Genomic DNA, 20,521 nt, shown 5'->3' on the forward strand with positions numbered 1-20,521 from the left:
GAAGGAACCTGCGTTTTTGTTTTTGGGGTGTTTGGGTTTTTTTTGGGTTTTTTTTTTGTCTGTTGGGAATTGAGACTGGACTTCTCTCAGGGGCTTTGAGGCCATCTCTTTAGGAAGAGAGATGGCCATTTGACCTTCCTCCCCCAAACAGGATCCCTGGGTGCGGCCGGACTCTTCCGCGGGATAACCCGGAAGCGGTCCAGGCTGTCTTAACAACATCAGGAAGGAGCTAACATTCAGAAACCTGCCCTAACCCCAGGCGAAAATAATTCAGCCTTCCTTTCCAAGCAAATAGCTGAAAGCCAACCACATGTTTAGAATTTAAACATGCCAGTACCTAATTTCAAATGCTACATCTTAATCAGTTGCATCAGATTGATTTATAGCTAGTGCTCGTAGGTTTCACCCATTTTAGTGCACAGTCTTGTTGCAAAGTGGCACTTCCCTTGCTGTGGGGAGCAGTAAGGAGGGAAAGAGCCAAGGAAGGCCCCAGGCAAAAGGAATTGACTCAGGAACCTCATAACAAGGCAGAGGCCCAAACAATTTAAATAGAGGTGGCATTTTACATCTTCATTATGTTGTTTAATTTTTTTTCTGTAAGTTCATATATTTGTAATATCAGTAAAAACACTCAATTGTTCTTGGATATTAATTACATTATTTACTACTGTTAAGTGGCTTAGCATTTGCCTTGAGAAAGAGAATTATCTCTTTGAACTTAAAAATGGTCATCACTGTGTGTTTGTTAGTGATAAAAATAACAGAATCTATTGACTATTCAGACTATGTATCTTTCACTGTTGTTTGGTAACTTTAAAAGTGGTAGCACTATTGATATTGCCATGGAACTTTATATTCTATCTCGGTTGTTACAACTTCAAGTCATAGGATGAGGAGAAGCTGTGAATTTCTAGTGTCTAGCCAGAAGCATATATCCTCTGACTACCGCAAACTGTATACTTTTATTTTCTCTCAAATAAAATTCTCTTTGTCTAGAGTCCTTTCTCTCTCTTTTTAAATAGCACTCATGTAAAATGTCTGGCACTTATTAGGCCCTCGAATATATGTTTTCCTGTCTGTATTATATTTTACCGTCACTATTTTATGGGGAATAACCAGAAATACCTGCACTGTGGAGTCAATCCAGCTTCTCACAGGCAAAAAGAGAACTGAGGCGAATTATTCTGTTTTGATGCAATAAACCAGAGGATTTTGGTTGAAACTAACTACTTCTCCTTACTTATTCACGTTAGTTAGGCAATCTAAATTTCTGTTTCCAAAGAACAGCTCCAATTTTTAAGCAGTTTCCTTTCTTTTCCTTTGTACATTCTAATCTCGAGTTCCCATTTCACTTCCATTTACCATGCACTTGGAGGAACTTAGACTTGAATGCTGTTTCCACAGTAACAAGCCTCCTCCGGGTGATCATGGCCCTGGGAATTGAGTTCTCAAGTGTGTTGTACACAAGCCCTTGACTCTCAGTACCCAGCACAGACCATCGGCTCCAAGTTTTGCCCGTGGTGATCAGGGACAGTCCCTGCCTGCTCACCCTGCCTGGCAAACACTCACCCTGCCTGGCAAACACAGAAGTCCACGGTTCCTCAGCAGGGTTTGTGTGAACCGAGGAACCCATCTTTGCCTGGCACAAGGAGAGTAAACCATCTCAAGTACAATGTCCCATATCTATCTCAGCTGCTGCAGCCCTGAAGAGCTGAAAGTCAGCTGCTGGGTAAAAGGAGTTTCTGTTTCTCAGAGCTACCAGGTGGACTGAATTTTTCTAATCTCTTGAGTTTTCCAGGTGGATACATAAAGCATGCTTAAACGCATAGCGTTTTTCTCATCACTGCATTTCCAAGTCCTATTTATCCTTCAGGCTGGAGCTCATCTTACTTTCTGTATTAAATTATGTTGTTATTGGGTTGAAACCGGTTTGGCTCAGTGGTAGAGCGTCGGTCTGCGGACTGAAAGGTCCCAGGTTCGATTCCGGTCAAGGGCATGTACCTTGGTAGCGGGCACATCCCCAGTAGGGGGTGTGCAAGAGGCAGCTGGTCGATGTTTCTCTATCATCGACCTTTCTAGCTCTCTATCTCTCTCCCTTCCTCTCTGTAAAATATCAATAAAATATATTATTAAAAAAAATTTTTTTTTAATTATGTTGTTATTGGGAACACCTTTAGACTCTAGAAAAGTACAAAAATACAGGTAATGGTATAGCAAACAATTGTGTACTATTAGATAGTTTTTATATATTTTTAAAATTTATTTCAGAGAGGGAGAGAGAGAGAGGGAAACATCAATGATGAGAGAGAATCATTGATCGACTGCCTCTTGCATGCCCCCCACTGGGGATTGAGCCCACAACCCAGGCATGTGCCCTTGACCAGAATCGAATCCAGGACTCTTCAATCTGTAGGCCATCGCTCTAACCACTGAGCAAAAGTGGCTAGGGCTATTAGTTTTTATTTATTAAAAAATGTATTACTGATAGTTGCTTTTGAAGTAGCTTTTCTACCTGTTCCCAACAGGATTCTTTCCCCTCTCTTCAGAAGCAAAATGTATCTTTTAGTTGGGCTGTTAGGTGGAGTTTTGAATGGTGTGCCCTTTTCTGAAAAGCAGATTTTCCCAAGAAGTACAGTTTCAGCTCTAACATGACCAAACCCTATGGCCCCTTCCCCATAAAAGCATGAGAAGATCCTATGGTGCAGGGCACTCTGGAGCTTCAGTGGGGTCCACCATGGCTACTGTGACCACTAGCCCTCTTTTGACCTCCCCAGCTCCCTCTAATTCTTGTAGCATTGAGCATTTGGTCCAGTTTCCAATCATTTATTTTGTACCAACTTTATGGATAGAAAATGTATTGTTTCCTAAGAAGAAAATAAAATCTTGAAGCAGTATCATTCTCCTTGTGTAACTAACTGGGAGAAAGCCCTTGTGCTGGAGTAGTTTACACATGAAAGCAGATCTCCCCAGCAGAGAAGTGTACCACATAGAAGTGTGCCTAATTTTATAGAATAAATGATGCTGCAGTCATCCAACAGTTATTGATATCCTATTATGATCTAGTTTATGAATTAAACACTATAAATCCTACCTAATAAAAGAGTAATATGCAAATTAACTATCACTCCGCTACACCCACCAGCCACACCCACCAGACAATCAGAGCAAGTATGCAAATAATCCCAACCAAGATGGCTACAGCCACAGAGAGCAGGAAGGAGGCTTGGGTTTCCCAGGAAATGGAAGACTTTTATAACTGAAACTTTGTAGCCTTGAGTGGAGGCCTAGGCCGGCCAGGGTGTGTGGAAAGCTTGGCTTTCTCTATTGCCAGGGAAACCCAAGCCTCCATCTTGCTCTCTGTGGCTGCAGCCATCTTGGTTGGGGTTAATTTGCATTCTTGCTATGATTGGCTGGTGGGCATGCCTGGTGGGCGTGGCTTGTGGGTGTAGCAGGGTGATGGTTAATTTGCATATTACTCTTTTATTAGGTAGGATAGTAGTTAAAACAGCATGGTTTTTGCATAAAAACAGACCCATAGCTCAATGGAAAAGAAAGGAGAGTCCAAAAATAAACCCACAGATAATTTATGGCAATTGAGCCAAGAATATACAATGGGGAAAGGACAGTCTCTTCAATAAATAGTGTTGGGAAAACTGGACAGCCACATACAAAAATACATAAATTGGGACCATTATCTTATACCATAAACAAAAGTTAACTGAAAAATGGATTAAAGACTCGAACATAAGAAGCATAAAACTCTTAGAAGAAAACATGTGGTAAACTCCTTGTCATAGGCCTTGGCAATTATATTTTTAATTTGACACCAAATGTTAAAGCAAAACTAAAGTAAAAATAAGTAAGTGGGACTGCATCAAACTAAAAATATTCTACATACCAAAGCAAACAATTGACAAAATAAAAAAGGCAACCTACTAAATGGGAGAAAATATTTGCAAATTATATATCTGATAAGAGGTTAATATCCAAGATTCAAAGAACTCATACAACTCAGTAACCAAACAAAAATCCAATTTAAAAATGGGCAGAAGATATAAATAGAAACTTGTCTAAAGATGGCCAACAGGTACATAAAATGATGAACATTATTAATCATAAGGGAAATGCAAATTAAAATCACAATGGGATATCACCTAACACATGTTAGAATGGCTATTATAAAAAAAAAAAAAAAGACAAGAAATAACTAGTGTTGGTGACAATGTGGAGAAAAGGAAACCCTTGAGCACTCTTGGTAGGAAAGTAAGGTGAGGTAGCCACTATGGAAAACAGTATGGAGCCGAAACTGGTTTGGCTCAGTGGATAGAGCGTCGGTCTGCGGACTGAAAGGTCCAAGGTTCAATTCCGGTCAAGGGCATGTACCTTGGTTGCGGGCACATCCCCGGTAGGGGATGTGCAAGAGGCAACTGGTTGATGTTTCTCTCTCATCGACGTTTCTAGCTCTCTATCTCTCTTCCTTCCTCTCTGTAAAATATCAATAAAATATATTTTTTTAAAAAAAAAAAGAAAAAAGAAAACAGTATGGAGATTCCTCAAAATTTTAAAAATAGAACCAGCATATGATCCATCAATTCCACCTTTGGGTATTTATCTGAAGAAAATGAAAAAACTAAATTGGAAAGATATATGCACCCCATGTTCATTGCAGCATTGCTTACCACTGCAAAGATATGGAAACAACCTAAGAGTCCATTGATGGATAACTGTATAAAGAATTTGTGATATCTATACCTATCTATATCTACACCTATATCTATATCTACATCTACATCTATAATAATAAAATCATAATAAGCTAATTAGACCAGACAACTGGATGACCTTCCGGATGAAGCTTGGCCTGTGAGGGCCTAGGCAAGCTGTGGCGGCTGCAAAGGCAGAGCCCCTTGCATGAATTTCCTGCATCGGGCCTCTCGTCTATATATAATGAAACAATATTAGCCACAAAAACATGAATAAAATCTTGTCATGTGCTTCAGTGTGGATGGACCTCAAAAGGCATTCATTATGCTATGTGAAATAAATCTAGACAGACAAAGACAAATATTAAATGATCTCTCTTTTATGTGAAGTATAAAAAATAAAGCTCATTGATACAGGCAGAAGCAGGGGGTAGAGGATGGAAGAAAGACGAAGGGGGTAAAAAAAAAATCTTGTCAAATATTTATGTTCTAGAGGCCCAATGCATGAAATGCGTGCAAGAGCAGGCCTTCCTTTTCCCAGCTGCTGGCACCAGCTTCCCTGTGGCACCCGGGACTCAGGCTTCCCTCACAGCCCAGCTTCATCCGGAAGGATGTCCAGTCTAATTAGCATATTACGCTTTTATTATTATAGATTAAATGCATAAAGGTTTGGTTTCCCCATCTTATGTGATATCTCAAATCATTATGATGCATTTTAAAAATAATTATTTATGGTTTAAGTGTGTGAATGGCACCCATGACTTAAATTAAGGCTATATTATTAATTTTATAACTTGTTTGTATTCTAGGAATTCTTAAATGTTTAGTTATCTTTTTCTAAAACAACTTAAAAATTAAGAGTGTTTGCCCAAACAACTGAATAAGAATTGTTTACGTTAGGCCAAATCATCAGTGCCACTGGCTTCTTTCCCAGAGTTTGTAAATGTGTTATTGCACCTCATTCTTTGCCTTGCATTGGCATCCAATCACAGCTAGTAGATAGAGAAACTGCCAAGTCTGGTGTTATGGGACTTACACAGAATCTTTCTGCCGGGGACTGTGTGTGAACACAAATTAAAGCTGTCCTTCAGCGTGGATTGCTGAAATACACTTGGCCCCATATTTCATTCTGTAATCTGGAATTGAAATCATGCTAACTAAACAAACAAACATTTTAGTGAAATTTTTTATGAATTTGCCTTATTGATGGACAAATTGCATTTATTATTATTATTATTATTATTATTATTATTATTATTATCTAGACCAGTGGTTCTCAACCTTTCTAATGTTGCGACTCTTTAATACAGTTCCTAATGCTGTGGTGACACCCAACCATAAAATTATTTTCGCTGCTACTTCATAACTGTAATTTTGGTACTGTTATGAATTGCAATATAAATATCTGTATTTTCCGATGGTTTTAGGCTCTACAAAAAATAATGTTATGGCTGGGGTCAGCACAACACGAGAAACTGTATTAAAGGGTCGCAGCATTAGAAAGGTTGAGAACTACTGAACTAGACAGTGTGCCATCTTTTTAACCGACACCATTTACAATTTCACATAAAATATCCCTATAATGTTATCTCCATTAAAAATGCAACCAAGCACCATGAGTGTAAATTTATCAAAGTCACAGAAATTGTTCTGGTCAGTCGTCAGCCAGGAACTGAATATCCTGAATAAACATTTATCTATAATTTGAATTTCTTTCTTTCCCCCCCTAGACACTGCAAATGGATGTCAACAAGCTGAACACAACCTTGCTCCGAATATTCCTCCAGGGAGTGGCGGCCGCGTTAGGACTCTTACCCCAGCAAGTGCACATCAACCGCCTCAATGTAAGATGCCTCCATTTCCCTTTCCCAGACACAGGCTTTGGTCTTTCTGGAAGGTCTCAGTAACAAAGAACAATGATTTAAGACACCCATGCTATAGTTCCATGGTCCCTGAGCCAAATCTATTATAGTATGCCAATGGTTTTGGTAAAGAAAGTTTTATTGCAGTAAGCCACAGTCACATGTTTACATATTGACTATGGCTACGTTCAAGCTACAGTGACAGGGCTGAGTCATTCTAACAGATTTTTGGGCTAAATCAAAGATTAAAATACTGGCTCTCTGGCCCGTTACAGAAAAAGTGTATCAACCCTCTCATCGTTCAAGGCGAATGCCCTGATAGGCATGAATAAAGGGGCCCAATATCTCACCAACCTGGCATTACACCCAAAACATTCTTCCTAAAAGTTAAACCTTCTGCATCAGTGAAAGCATTGTCTCCAAGAGGCACCTATGAGAACTCCTTCAAGGTTAGCAATAGGATGAAGGAGACTGGATGCACAGACGGAGGATTTTGGTTAAAAATAAAGGAAAACCAATCCCTGAGGATAGCACTCGGAATGGAATGCAAGAACAGATGGTTCTGAAAAGCCTCGAGAAAACTTGGATAGTTATGTGGGGTGGGAATGAGGCAAACCCAAAAGGTTTTATGAATAGAGCCCACGTTAGACCCATCTATCCATCAATCACCCACATCCTTCCTTCCCCCCTTTTCTCAGTGTTTGGGAACCTTGATGTCATCCAACCACCTGTTCCCATCTGCACCTGAAGGCGGGCGGGAGCAAAGGCAGAGAAAGGCAAATAAAAGCATATGCCTTTCTCTTTGTAAAGAGCTAATTGCTCTAGGTTCCTGTGAAAAGGGACTTTGGAATCGTCTTACAGTTTTACAATTGTTCTTCATTTCCACCGCTGTGGGAACTCAAGCCAGGACCGAACAGTCCCCTGGCCTTACATTCTGATTCTCCTGCTGGAGCTCAGCTTTCTACAGAATCAACATCCTCATTTCCAGCGAAGGGAATTTGCTTTTTACGTTGGTTTAGGGGTCTTTGTTTCTTTTCATTGTGGAGGAGTGAGTTCTTTCCTTCCCCATAATGACTTTATTCTCTAAGTCAACTACTTTCTGGGATCAAATAAGCTTAAAAAAAAAAAACTCAAAGTTTTTAGCTCAGTACCATAGAAGAGGAAATACAGTATTTCCTAGTGCCCTGAATGAGGGAAATGGGTTTTATAGCCAGAGTATCTTATTTAAATGAGAAGCTGCAGAGATGCAGGTACCATAGATGTCTTAGCTCTGTGCAGGGGTGAAAAGGGGGTTGCAACACCTAGGCAGGAACACGTATATCCCAGGGAATATTAGTGGCATTTACCACACCTGTTTCTGGGAGCAGTTTCCATAATGGGTAGAGTTATGACGATACCCCAGGCAGCAGAGCATGGGGATGAAGAGCATGTAGTTTGGAGACACAGCCGTACCCCACTTCCAGCTTGGCCGTCTCCCAGCTGTGTGACTGCAGGCAACCTACTTACGAGTCTTTGATTGCAAAATGGAGAGAACTATAACACCTTTGTCCTGGAGGGGTTCTAAGCATTAAATGAGATAACAGATTTAACGCACATAAGAATGTGTCAGGCAAAAAACAAGTGCTCTATTCTCGCTACCGTTGTTATTAGGTCACAAACGATTTAAATTATTATAGACACGTTTGACATCAGTATTATGCCATACTTAGTCATTGTCTGTTGTTCCCTGCAAACACGGAAATGTGTTTTGTTTTCTGGATTGCTAGTAGTATTTTATACCTGGCTGAAGTAGTATTTTAATACCTGGTAAATGGCATTAAAAGAAAATTTTCTAACATGAGAGAACCCCATGTCAAAAAGAAAAGACTAGCAATAATTCCTTCTATAAGTACATGATACGTATAACTTTTAAAGAGACTCTGATAGATTTCTGTGGTGAGTTTATTTTTTATGTGTCCTGTCTGCCATTTATGGTAGAAAAAAAAATCCTCTCTCTGCATTTCAGCTAATGCGGTAATACTAATAGGAAAGTATCCTGTATTTCTGCCCAAGGGATAGACTTTAAAAGTGTGACATTTGGGGTGAAGAACAAAATCAGGGAAGCAACTTCAAAGCTTATGCAGCATCACCTTCCTTCGTGATGACATCCTTCCCGTAATACAAGTTACAAGGAAAAAATGGAGTGGCAACGTCTAACAACTGTACTATTGCATTAGATTTTATTTAATTCATTTGATTTTATAATGCTTCTCTAAACACAATTACTCAGGGACCATCTGAACAGTATATTTCAAAACAAACAAGACAGAGAGACTCATAAATAGAGAGCAGTCTGACAGCTCTGGGGATGGGCATGGGAAGGCAGGGGTCATGGAGGGATAGAGCGACAAAGGAAAGACAGAAAGAACTCATGGACATAGAAAATGGTGTGGTGAGTGTGTGGGGGAGGGAGGTGGGTGGAGGTGGGTGGAGGTGGAGGTGGAAGAGGGCTTAGATGGCATAAATAGTGTGTGTGTGTGTGTGTGTGTGTGTGTGTGGAGGGGGATATTTTAATTATAATATGGAATGGAAAAATTAACCAGCTTCCAATGAAATATAAAATTACAAGTCTTGAAATGTCAATTACTTGAGAGAAGGCCATTTGAAGACTTTGGGCACTGGGCAGATAAGAATAACTGATAAATGTAATCTCCAAGATGCCTTTTGAGATTCCAGGGTTCCAATTTTCCGTGGTGTTTCTCGAGGAAGGTAAAAATACTTCCCAGCCTTGTTTGAAAATGTCTATTAACGTGTACAAATCACCGGCTTTTACTAGGGAAAGAAGAACAGCGTGGAACTCTTCGTGTCTCCCATAAACGGAAAAGGAGGCGTGTCTGATGCCCTGCCATCTGAGGAAGTGCTGCGCTCACTTAACACCGATGTCTTGCATCAAAGTTTGTCCCAATTTGGAATCATAGAAGTTTCCCCTGAGGTATGTTGTTGCATGGAAGATTTCATCTAAAACTCTGCCGTCAGACCCTAGCTGCTTTGGCTCCGTGGATAGAGCGTCAGCCTGCGGACTGGGTCCCGGGTTTGATTCTGGTAAAGGGCACATGCCCAACTTGCAGGCTCGATCCCCAGTAGGGGGCGTGCAGGAGGCAGCAGATCAATGATTCTCTCTCATCATTGATGTTTCTATCTCTCCCTCTTCCTTCCTCTCTCTCTGAAATCAATAAAAAGTATATTTAATAAATAAAAATATATTTTAAAAATCTAGACATATCGATTCTTAGTCTAATCCCACTTTTCAGCAAAGCTTATTGCCTCTCATTTCAGCAAATATCACACGTGTGGTATAAAGCTTTGGTATAAGCTCTGGCTGGTATGGCTCAGTTGGTTGAGCCCATGCACCAAAAGTTCACCCTTTCAATTCTGGTCAGGGCACATGCCCAGGTTGCAGGTTCAATTTTTAGTAGGGGGTAAGCAGGAGGCAGCCAATCTAAGTCTCTCTCTCTCTCTCTCTCTCTCTCTCTCTCTCTCTCTCTCTCTCTCCCTCTCCCGTCTTCTCTCTCTCTAAAATAAAAATCAATAAAAACATTTTTTAAAAAGGCTTTGGTACAAGATTGAAACCCCAAAACCACTTAAGATATGTGTGTGACCCTGGGCAGGTGATTTAATTTCTGTGAGATTAAGTCTTTGTCTGATGTCAGCCTCCTTGAGGATCAGTTTCTTCATATCCAAAATGGGTATAGAAAAAAAAAATGGGTATAGTCCTTATTTTATCGGCTTGGAATGTGAATTAATTTTTAAAACATTTGTGGAAATCCTCCTATACAGGAGGCACTGAACAAATATTTGAATGCAGGATTGATTGGCAGAATGAAAATGTATGTCATCATTGAATTGGTCTTTCAGCATTTAGTGTCACCCTGATCCCTGCCCTACACACACACACACACACACACACACACACAGTGTGTGTGTGTGTGTGTGTGTGTGTTTTCTCTCTTGGCACCAGAATAACCTTTCTAAAATAAATCTGGCCATGCCCTCCTAATGTCATGGTTCTCTTTGGCCTCCTAAATATTTCAGAATCAAGCATGCATTTCTCAATATGACCCTTTGTGTGCTACGCTTTATAAATGTTCAACAACACTTTCCTAGTTTTTGCTTCAGCGACTCCAAACTTCATCGATACCATGACACCTCCGTACTTTCTCTTCCCTCCATGGTTTTGCACGCGTTAATCCTTCTACACACCTTTCATGTTCCAAGGTCAGTCTACCGCAGAGCGAAGTCTTCCCTAAATGCGCATGCTCATTGACTGGTGTTCTCCTTGAGCTTAATATAAAAACCCCTTATCCTCTCTAGGTCTTCAAGTCCATCCCTACTCTCCGGGTTCCCCAAGAGACACACCACGTCATTTTATCTGCGTCCTTTGTGCCTCACTCAGTGCGTGCTATTCAACGGGCACAGCGGTAGCCAAACACTATGCTGTTGGTCTCCAGAGTAACAAGATAAATGAATAAGCAAACAAATAAAATATGATTGTTGCTTTCAATGGGATTGTTCTCTAATAAGGCAGATAGGGTACAAGCAGACATGGAGGACGCAGGGGTGTGTACGATGATGTTGCCCTGTTGCACTGTGGGAGCTTTGAGGAAGAGGAGCCCAGAGGAAAAGAGCAACATGAGCTTAGACACCCACGCCCCTCCCCCGCACGCAACGCCGAAGGGGCTTCCCTTTGTGCATCCAACCGAACCCCGACCTACGTGTCCAGGTCCTTCACAGACTGACTTGCACACATTTTCCCCAGGACAATTCTTTAAAATGTAAAAAGACCCTTGGACTACTTTATTCTGCTGCCTGTGAGCTTTCAGGGGCTTACATAGCCTTCTTCCCTGTTGCTTTCATCTGAGTTTAAATACTCCTCTTAATGCTTTAGGGACATGGCAGATTTGTGAACCAAGAGGAACTCACCATTCAACAATCTAGTTAATATCAAGTAGACCCTTGGGGGTCCTCCAACACCCCCCAGCCCCCGCTGGGTGAAAGGTGAAGAGCTCAGCCTGACTCTCATCACAGCACTATTAGCCCACAACACCACAGGTCTGTATTTTAATAACGAAAGTGGATTTGGTGGTCAAAACTTAATATATTTTTTTCTGGTGAAATTGTGGGAATTTAGAAATCTAGGAAATCTAGACCAGTGTTTTCCAAACTTCTCTCATGATGAGAATCACCTGGTGGAGTTGTTAAACCACAGATTCCTGAATCCCAACTAAGAAGTGCTAAACTAGAATTTTTGGGAACATATAGGTAAAATTGCATACCTAACTTAGTGCTCTGTATATAACATCTGTCTTAGAAGAGCACTAAGTTAGGTATGCAATTTTACCTATATGTTCCCAAAAATTCTAGTTTAGCACTTCTTAGTTGGGATTCAGGAATCTGTGGTTTAACAACTCCACCAGGTGATTCTCATCATGAGAGAAGTTTGGGAAACACTGATCTAGACCCTTGGAAATGTTACCTTACAGGAGCTAACCCGTATTTTAATTGGCTACCAGGAGCATTTCATCAAGGACAGGTGAACTGATTGAGCCTTTTGCAGGAGCTTTTTAAAGGGGCCCAGCATTCCCCTCTGACCTGAAGCCGTAAATGCAGAAATGGGGGCTAGTGCCCTCATGGGGGCTTCAGACACGGACGGCCCAAAGGGGCCCCCCAAAGCACTTGTGAGTAGCTGTTCCAGCTGTTAACAATAAAGGGTTTCCCGGCTTCTTTATTCATCTCTGCGGATACTGTGTGATGGCAGCTTATGCCTCAGCCCATTCTTCCACACTTTTTATCCTAAAATTATGGCTCTGCTGTGGGAGCATGTTTATGAAGAGGGGAAAAAAAATGAATATTGGGGTTTTTTGTTGTTTTTCATCCTTTGCATGGGTCACAGAACATAGTGAACCATGTCTCAAAGCATCTATTTCTAAACGTACATTATCTTATTTCAGGGAAGGCTGTGTTTTTTTTGTTGTTGCCATTTCTTTATTTGCTTGATTTTTTTTTGTTAGAAAAAACTCTTGGGAAAGAAAAAAAAAATACCAAATAGAGAGAATTATTTTTGTTTATTGTCTGTTTTCCTTTTGAAACTATGTTTTTTTGGAGAGAGAAAAAGGCATTTTAAAAAAAAAAACAACTACTTTTATACAGTACCTAGAACATTATACGCACACAAATAGTATTATTTTAAGATGCTCATAAAGATAAAACTAAACTTCTTACCTAATAAGTCAAATCTCAGGAAAATTCAATTAAATTCATTATTTTAGTTTCCATTTTTAAATGTTTTTATAAATATCCATTGAAACAATAAGTTTTGCATTTATATTAAAAATGACTTAGGACTCAGTTGTTGTGTTTTGTTGTTGTTGTTTTAATATATTTTTATTGATTTTTACAGAAAGGAAGGGAGAGGGATAATTAGAAACATCGATGAAAGAGTACATTAGTCAGCTGTCTCTTGCACACACTTTACTGGGAATGTGTCCACAACCAAGATACATGCCCTTGGCCGGAATTGAATCCAGGACCCTTCAGTCCACAGGCCGACGCTCTATCCACTGAGCCAAACTGGTTAGGGTGGATGCGGTTGTTTTTGTTCAGTTGGAAATGACTCCAGTTTTACAGGTCTTATATTGCAAAGAAGGAAGTTCCCTTCATTAAATAACAGGCCACTGTGTCAACTGATACTTCCATGGAATATTTACAAAGAAAAAAAAAATCATACCAAATGAATATAAGCCATAATCCGGGAGTTTGGTGATTGTTCCCTAGAATTGGAACATTAGCCAACAGTCTAAAGCAGTGGTTCTCAACCTTCCTAATGCCACGACCCTTTAATACAGTTTCTCGTGTTGTGGTGACCCCCAACCATAAAATTATTTTCGTTGCTACTTCATAACTGTAATTCTGCTACTGTTAATGAATCGTAATGTAAATATCTGTGTTTTCCGATGGTTTAGGTGACCCTGCTGGCAGTTCTCAACCTGTGGATCACAACTGTAGAGCCTAAGACCATCGGAAAACACAGATAATTACATTACGATTCATTAACAGTAGCAGAATTACAGTTATGAAGTAGCAACGAAAATAATTTTATGGTTGGGGGTCACCACAACATGAGGAACTGTATTAAAGGGTCTCAGCATTAGGAAGGTTGAGAACCACTTGTTTAAAGCATTATAGTCCCAGCCATACAGAGCTGAGGAGGAAAACAATGTTAACACATGTTAGACCACTCAGACCGAACTGCTTACCCTGTGTATTGCACAGTGGGAATGTGCCTGCACCTAACAAAACTACATTACTGTAGGCTGCATCTCACTTATCTGCCTAAGTCAATCAACTAACCAGGTAACTTACAATATTTCTACTCCGTTCTCATTCTGTGCGCTCGTCTCTCCTAAATAGATATGTCTCCTCCGCAGGGGCAGGGACCACCCAGCCCTCGGGCTGTATAAGGCCCTAAAAATCATTTGTTCTGGCCCTGCCATGGCATTGGGGGTGACTTAATGAAATGTTTGACTAAATATAGCAGGCTGATTGTGAAGTTGAAATTTTTGTATGGCCCTCGAATGATATAAATATCCAAATGGCCCTTGGCGAAAAAAGGTTCCCCACCGCTGTGACCTAAAGCCTCTGTATTATATCTCTTAGCATTTGGGAATCTCTTCCACCTTCGGGGATCAGAATGGGTTTAAAAAACAAATGAACAAAAAAACTATAGTTCATCAAATTATTTTTTTTAATATATTTTATTGAGTTTTTGCAGAGAGGAAGGGAGAGGGATAGAGAGCTAGAAACATCAATGAGAGAGAAACATAGACCAGCTGCCTCCTGCTCACCCCCCACCGAGGATGTGCCTGCAACCAAGGTACATGCCCTTGACCGGAATCGAACCCGGGACCTTTCAGTCCACAGGCTGATGCTCTATCCACTGACCAAACTAGCTTTAGCTAATTCATCAAATTATTAAATGGGATATAGAAAAGCCATTCTTATTGATATAGTGATACAGGAACATGCCCAAATTTTAAATCATAAGACAAAACAAAAATCTAACAACTTTCACTGCGACAAAGTTAAAGGGAAAATATTATTAGAATATCTGAAATAAGATATAAAGATGACACAATAGCACTGGCTTGACCCGGCCATGGAGTCTCTGAACTATTGAACCCCCGGTCTCCTGACAAAATATAAAAGGCATCACTTCAACCTCATGCAAAGGTTAGATGGGAGAGTCTTATGAATTATCTTCTTTTGATTTGTGGAATGTTCACTACAAACTTTTCCATTTATTACCCTGCCCTTATCAAGTCTTTTAGATCTCTGTACAAATATAGTGGTGCTCAGCAGGAATAGCGTGACTCAGAAGGAAATCTATTTACCAAGAAAGTGCAGTGACTAAGTTCTGGGAGGACAAAACATGTGTCTTTCGAACTGGGGGTGGGAGAGTGGGGGAGGGAGGCCAATTCTTCCATCGTTGCTGCTTTAGGTAAAAGAAAAGCAAAACAGACATGTCTTACACAGAAAGGAACATGTTGTTATTCCACAGGTTAGGAACACAAAATCTCTTACCACCCACCTAACCACCCCTTTTGAACCACATTTCACATTAACTAAAGCTCACATTCTCGTGCTTAAATTTGACAGTTTATGCTGCCTACTTGATGGCTTAAATAGTTGGCTTTTATAGCAAGCAATAGATGCTATTTAGTTGGAAAAAAAAAAAAACCAACTCATTGACATATTTATACCTGATTTCTTCAGGAGTGCTCTTTTTATTAGTTGCCAGCTATGTTTACGGACACATGGACTAAAATATGTCTGGATGAGGTCAAAGAGTAAAAAATGGGTTGGCACCTGAACCCGAGATTTCCTGTCCAGAAAGACACTTGTGTTCCAATCATTTCATCAAGTATTTTCAGATTCTCCAACCACTTATTATTCACATCTTTTAAAACTATATCTCAAAATCATTTCTTATGTCCATGAATTTGTCTGTGTCTTAGAAAGTAAGCAAGATGGTACTAGGACATCAATGCTTTTACAAGCAGAGGATGTGGAAACTCAACTATTTCAATCAATAAAAGACTCCCTTGAATTATTTTTAATCACAATTTAACTAATTTAATTTAACAGACCCTCTCTGTTCTGTCTTATTCAACTCCCCACTCATGGAGCTCCAGAATGAAAGTTTTCATAAAGCGTTCTTCAAGGGGAATGCTTCATTTTGTCTAATTTACAAATCATGAAAGTATTCTTTTCTTTCTTTTTTTCTTTCTTTCTTTCTTTCTTTCTTTCTTTCTTTCTTTCTTTATTTCTTCTTTCTTCCATTCTTTTCTTTCTTTCTTTCTTTCTTTCTTTCTTTCTTTCTTTCTGTCTGTCTTTCTTTTTTCTTTCTTCTTCCTTCCTTCCTTCCTTCCTTCCTTCCTTCCTTCCTTCCTTCCTTCCTTCCTTTCTTTCTTTTTTCTTTCTCCTTCCTTCCTTCCTTCCTTCCTTCCTTCCTTCCTTCCTTCCTTCCTTCCTTTCTTTCTTTCTTTCTTTTTTTCTTTCTCCTCCCTCCCTCCCTCCCTCCCTCCCTCCCTCCCTTCCTCCCTCCCTCCCTCCCTCCCTTCCTTTCTTCCTTCCTTCCTTCCTTTCTTTCTTTAATGCTGCAAAGGTAATTAGCAATGATTTCTAAGTTCAGATACAAGGACAGGTTTTATTCAAGGCTTTTTTTTCTTATTTGATGACTACTATTTATTTCTCATGGTTCTGTGGATGGACTGGGATCAGCTAGATTGTTCAGTCCCAATGGCGTGGCCCCAGTGGTTACCATTTAGCTGGGAATCCGTTTGCGGCTGAAATGTCCAAGATGATCTCTCAGTTCCCAGGGCCTTTCTCCACGTGGCCGTCCATTATTCAACATCTCCTTGTTCAAGACTTTCTTCCTCACTGGAGACACTATCCCAGGACAGACACTCTCACAAAAGCGGGGAAAGGCAGCCTTCAGCAAAGTGGGAACATTGTACCTGATTCAGCCGCCTCTGTATGTCTTTCCTAATTGTTTGGTTTCAGGTTGAAGTTTCTTTAACTATAAATCTATAAATTTCATGGAATCATAAAACTAAGAGCATTTTAAAACTTGATTTAGTAGATATGCTTTTAAAAAAAAAAGGATAAGTGAAATAAAATTAAGACACATTTTATTCATGCTTTCCCACCTCCAAAGTAGTAAACAAACAAACAAAAAAGTATAAATAAAAATAAAAACTATTTCACCTCTTATTACTAAATAATTCTGGACTTTTTTGGTGTTCCCTGACGCTTAAGTAAAATGGCATATTCTAACAATTTATGCAGGTGAGGTTGTTGCTTTCATCAGACTTTGACAAATAAGACTGCATTTTAAAAACAATGAAAAGGTTTGATAACAGAGGAGGAAAAGGAGGGGAAAGGATCCTGACGTCCTTGCTCTGTTTACTCATGCATCTTGAGATTTTTGTTTGCACCTGTTTCACTTTAGTTGAAGAGTTAAGAGCTGTATTACAGCACGTCGCCCAGGGTGTTGTTGTGGGAGGGGACTTCACGCAGGGAAAAGAAAGCTTCAAAACAATTTCCTCCAGCGCAGAGCAGAACGGAACTCTCCTACCTGTGAACCAGGTCATTTCCAAGATAGACTGGAAGGGACGTTGCCCTGTGGGGCCTGCCTGCTCCAGGGGGCAGTGCCCGCCTCAGAGCAGTGAGAGAAGCGGCGCTGGCAGCGGGGAATGTAGGTGTGTGCCACTACACTGAATGGGAGAAAGCTAAAAATATGTTCAGTGTCTGATAAGAACGCCCGTCTCCTCCGGCTCTCGGCTCTCCTGTAACGCCGGACTTTCTGTTTTGCCTTTAAAGAAAAATGTGCTACAAGGGCAGCATGAAGCGGACAAAATCTGGAGCAAAGAAGGATTCTATGCGGTTGTCATATTTCTCAGCATCTTTGTTATGATAGTAACGTGCTTGATGGTAAGTTTGCCTCTTTTATCTGTTTTATCCCTTGCTGAGCCCACTGCTTAATATTATTGGACGCATTTGCCATTCAAACGAATGCTGAAAAGACCGGAAGCAGGAGCAGGACTGTGATCCTGCTAAATTGGGAAATGCCATACCTGACAGCGGGGCGGTAGCTGCAGGAAACCTGGGCGGTTGTGGGATTCTGACCTGCAGCGGGGAGCTGGGCTGCAAGAGGCTTTTAGTAACTTGATCAACCCTGAGAAGGGAGCTTTTGAAGAGGTTCCAGAGGTCACTAAAGCCCTCAGAGTCACTCAAGTCCCCCTGGCACACTTAGGCTTGCTGTACTCCTTCATTTATGACACTTTTATGGAACACTTTTTTAAAAGATATAATGTTTTAGAGGCAATCCGGCTCATTAAAAAGTGGTTGGTTAACTGACTTCTTTTTAAAGGGCCCTGAGAGCATTTTATGAAATTCCAGGCACAGAAAAGACATTATAGACCCAAAGGCTGCACAATTCACTACCAACTAAATGTTTTTAGGTGAACGAATACCATAAAAGTGTAACTGCAAATAGCCCTTTAAATTACAAATTATGAGTGTGCAGCCTTTAAAGATATATTTCTAATTTTAAAAACAATAGACCCCGAAGTAAACCTAAGCTCTTTAAAGGAGGGGCATTGAATGAGTTAACAGTTACCCTTCAAATGGAAACGGATCTTCTTATTCTTTCGAAATACTGTGATGTAGCCTAAAACATTTGAAGTTTGCAAATGGGTTTTAGTAACTTTTTCCTGTGTTGCTGCGTTCTTTTTAATTTTGCACATTTTAAAAAACATTCCTTCCTTAGGTTTCAAATACCCCTCACCCCCGGAAAAAAAAAAAAAAAAAAAAAAAGACGTCCTGCTATTTATTCTTTATGCAATCCCCAGTGCTGCCAGCGTTTTATTGGATTTTGTTCCCTCATTTGTGCTCCCCCTGCTGGGAAAGGGTTTATGTTAGAAAGATTAGGACTGTTTGAAAAGACAGAAGCTGAGTAGGTCCAAACTAAAGGACTATAAACCAATTAAGGCCTTGACTAGGGTGATGATAAGCATATTTCCTTGAATCTAAATACAGGAAGTAGAAAAAAAAAAAAAAAACCCTAAAGCTTCCATCCTAATAAATTCAGAGGGACCTCCCATGGGCCAGGCATTAAAAAAGATTTCTGCAAATTGTGGCCCAATAAACCAAGCATCATGTAGGAATTGAGTGAGGAGATTGATTTGTATATATTAATAATGGTGGAGGTTCGGGGGAAAGCATTGTAGCGAGAGAAGGTGGGAGGCTGTGGAGATTGTGGCGGGGACCTCTGGGCGGTTTTCGGTGCTTTGGAAGGTGTGGTTTCTGGTTAGAGTTCACTGTACTTTAAAGAATCTGGTTCTCCGTTTCCTTAGCCTAGGACATCTCCAGCGCCGACGAGCTCGCTCTTGTCAGGCACGTTAGTACGTTTTTCTGCTTCTCTGATGGAAAAGGATGCAAAGGCGGAAGATAGAAAGGGGTAAAGAGTGAGCAGAATGGAAATTGTTCAGGTGTAAATGGTAAGATTCGGAAGAGCAAAGGCAAGGTTAAAGGGAGGGAAGAGGAGAGCCCGTGAGTATGAGAGGATGAGGGGGGCAGAGCAGAGCTTGCCACTCATTTGTAAGATTCTGCATTTCCAACCCACGGAGCGCCCACGAGTCTAAGATGACTGGGAAAATCCCGCTGTGAGATTCTGGTCTCAGGTAGCCGAAGGCCCCAGAGCAGTCACTCCCTCCACCACGTGGGGCCGGGGAGCAGCTCTTCTTTTCCCAACATCGGCAAAGCATCGGTGGAGAGGTCTGAAACCCAGACAAGCCTGCTCCAAGGTTACTAGGGCCATTCGAGAAAGAAATATTTCAAACGTGTAGGTGGCTGGTGGGTCGATTCATCCATTCACTCAATCTATACATTCCTACAGAGGAGCCACGGAGGGCCTGCTGTTGGTACTGCGGGCAAAGGGAAGCACAAGACAGAGCAGTCTCTGTTCTCATGAGGGATTTTTTAAAATTAGTTGATATTTTAAAAAATCAAATACAGTAGTGAACATATTGTAGGATTCCAGGTTTATGACATTCTGTAAGGCAAACCTATAGAGACAATAAAAAGATCAGTGGCTGCCAGAGGTGGGGTAGGGCAGAGTGAACAGGTGAAGCAGATTGTTAGGTCAATGAAGCTATTCTGTATATTATAATAGTGAATACAGGGGTTGGCAAAGATAGACTTACAGTTGTGAGTATAAAAACAGAGTTTATTCTTGTATTTTGATTTATTTATTTATTACTATATTATTATTTTTTATTATTATTATTATTAGCCTACTTTTGCCCACACCCATATATGACTTTATGGATTTGTACACAGTACAAGTGACCTTAATCTAGACTATAGACTCTGGTTAAATCTATCAATATTGGCTCAGCAATTATAATAGATATACCACCCTAATGCAAGATGTTAGTAAAGGGGTCATTGTTTAGGGAGGTAGGGGAGAAAGAGTAAAAGGAACTCTGTACTCTCTGCTCAGTGTTTCTGTAAATCTAAAACTTTAAACCTAAAACTTAAATTTATTAATTTAAAAAAATCTCAAATCATGTTAAGTGCCACGAAGAGATAACATAAAGTGAGGGGGTGGGGGGCGGGGAGCAAAGCAAGCTGAGATGTGTGCGTGCGGCAGGAAAATGTGGGCAGAGGCTAGGTGGGCAGAGGCTAGGTAGGAACAGCTGAGGAGGGGTTAAGCTTGGCCTCTTTGAATCTAAGAAGCAGGAAGCTGCGTGCTCTAAGCTGAGCTCGGATGTATGTGTTTAAAGATCAGGTTCTCTGCGGGCCCAGTGGTTGTGGACAGAGCCTGGGGCGGGATGGAGAGGCGGATTCTGGGGGCTA

General features: G+C 40.6%; 1 protein-coding gene across 7 annotated transcripts in view; it reads left to right on the top strand.

Moving 5' to 3' along the window:
- Positions 1-20,521, top strand: part of PTPRR (protein tyrosine phosphatase receptor type R) — a 267,828-nt gene that overhangs the window by 150,093 nt on the left and 97,214 nt on the right. For 3 of the 7 annotated variants that reach the window (XM_084878885.1, XM_084878888.1, XM_084878890.1), the window contains exons 3-5: positions 6,434-6,547; positions 9,381-9,536; positions 17,483-17,593. The exons of 1 other annotated variant lie outside the window; for it this stretch is intronic. In XM_084878885.1, coding sequence (XP_084735011.1) covers positions 6,434-6,547; positions 9,381-9,536; positions 17,483-17,593 — 381 coding nt within the window. Of the gene's footprint in view, positions 1-6,433; positions 6,548-9,380; positions 9,537-17,164; positions 17,362-17,482; positions 17,594-20,521 lie in introns of those variants that run through there. 3 more of the 7 variants (XM_084878886.1, XM_084878887.1, XM_084878891.1) reach the window with 3 other exon arrangements.

This window comes from Pipistrellus hanaki, assembly GCF_964339955.1.
Source record: "Pipistrellus hanaki genome assembly, chromosome: 3".
NCBI classification, from domain to species: domain Eukaryota; kingdom Metazoa; phylum Chordata; class Mammalia; order Chiroptera; family Vespertilionidae; genus Pipistrellus; species Pipistrellus hanaki.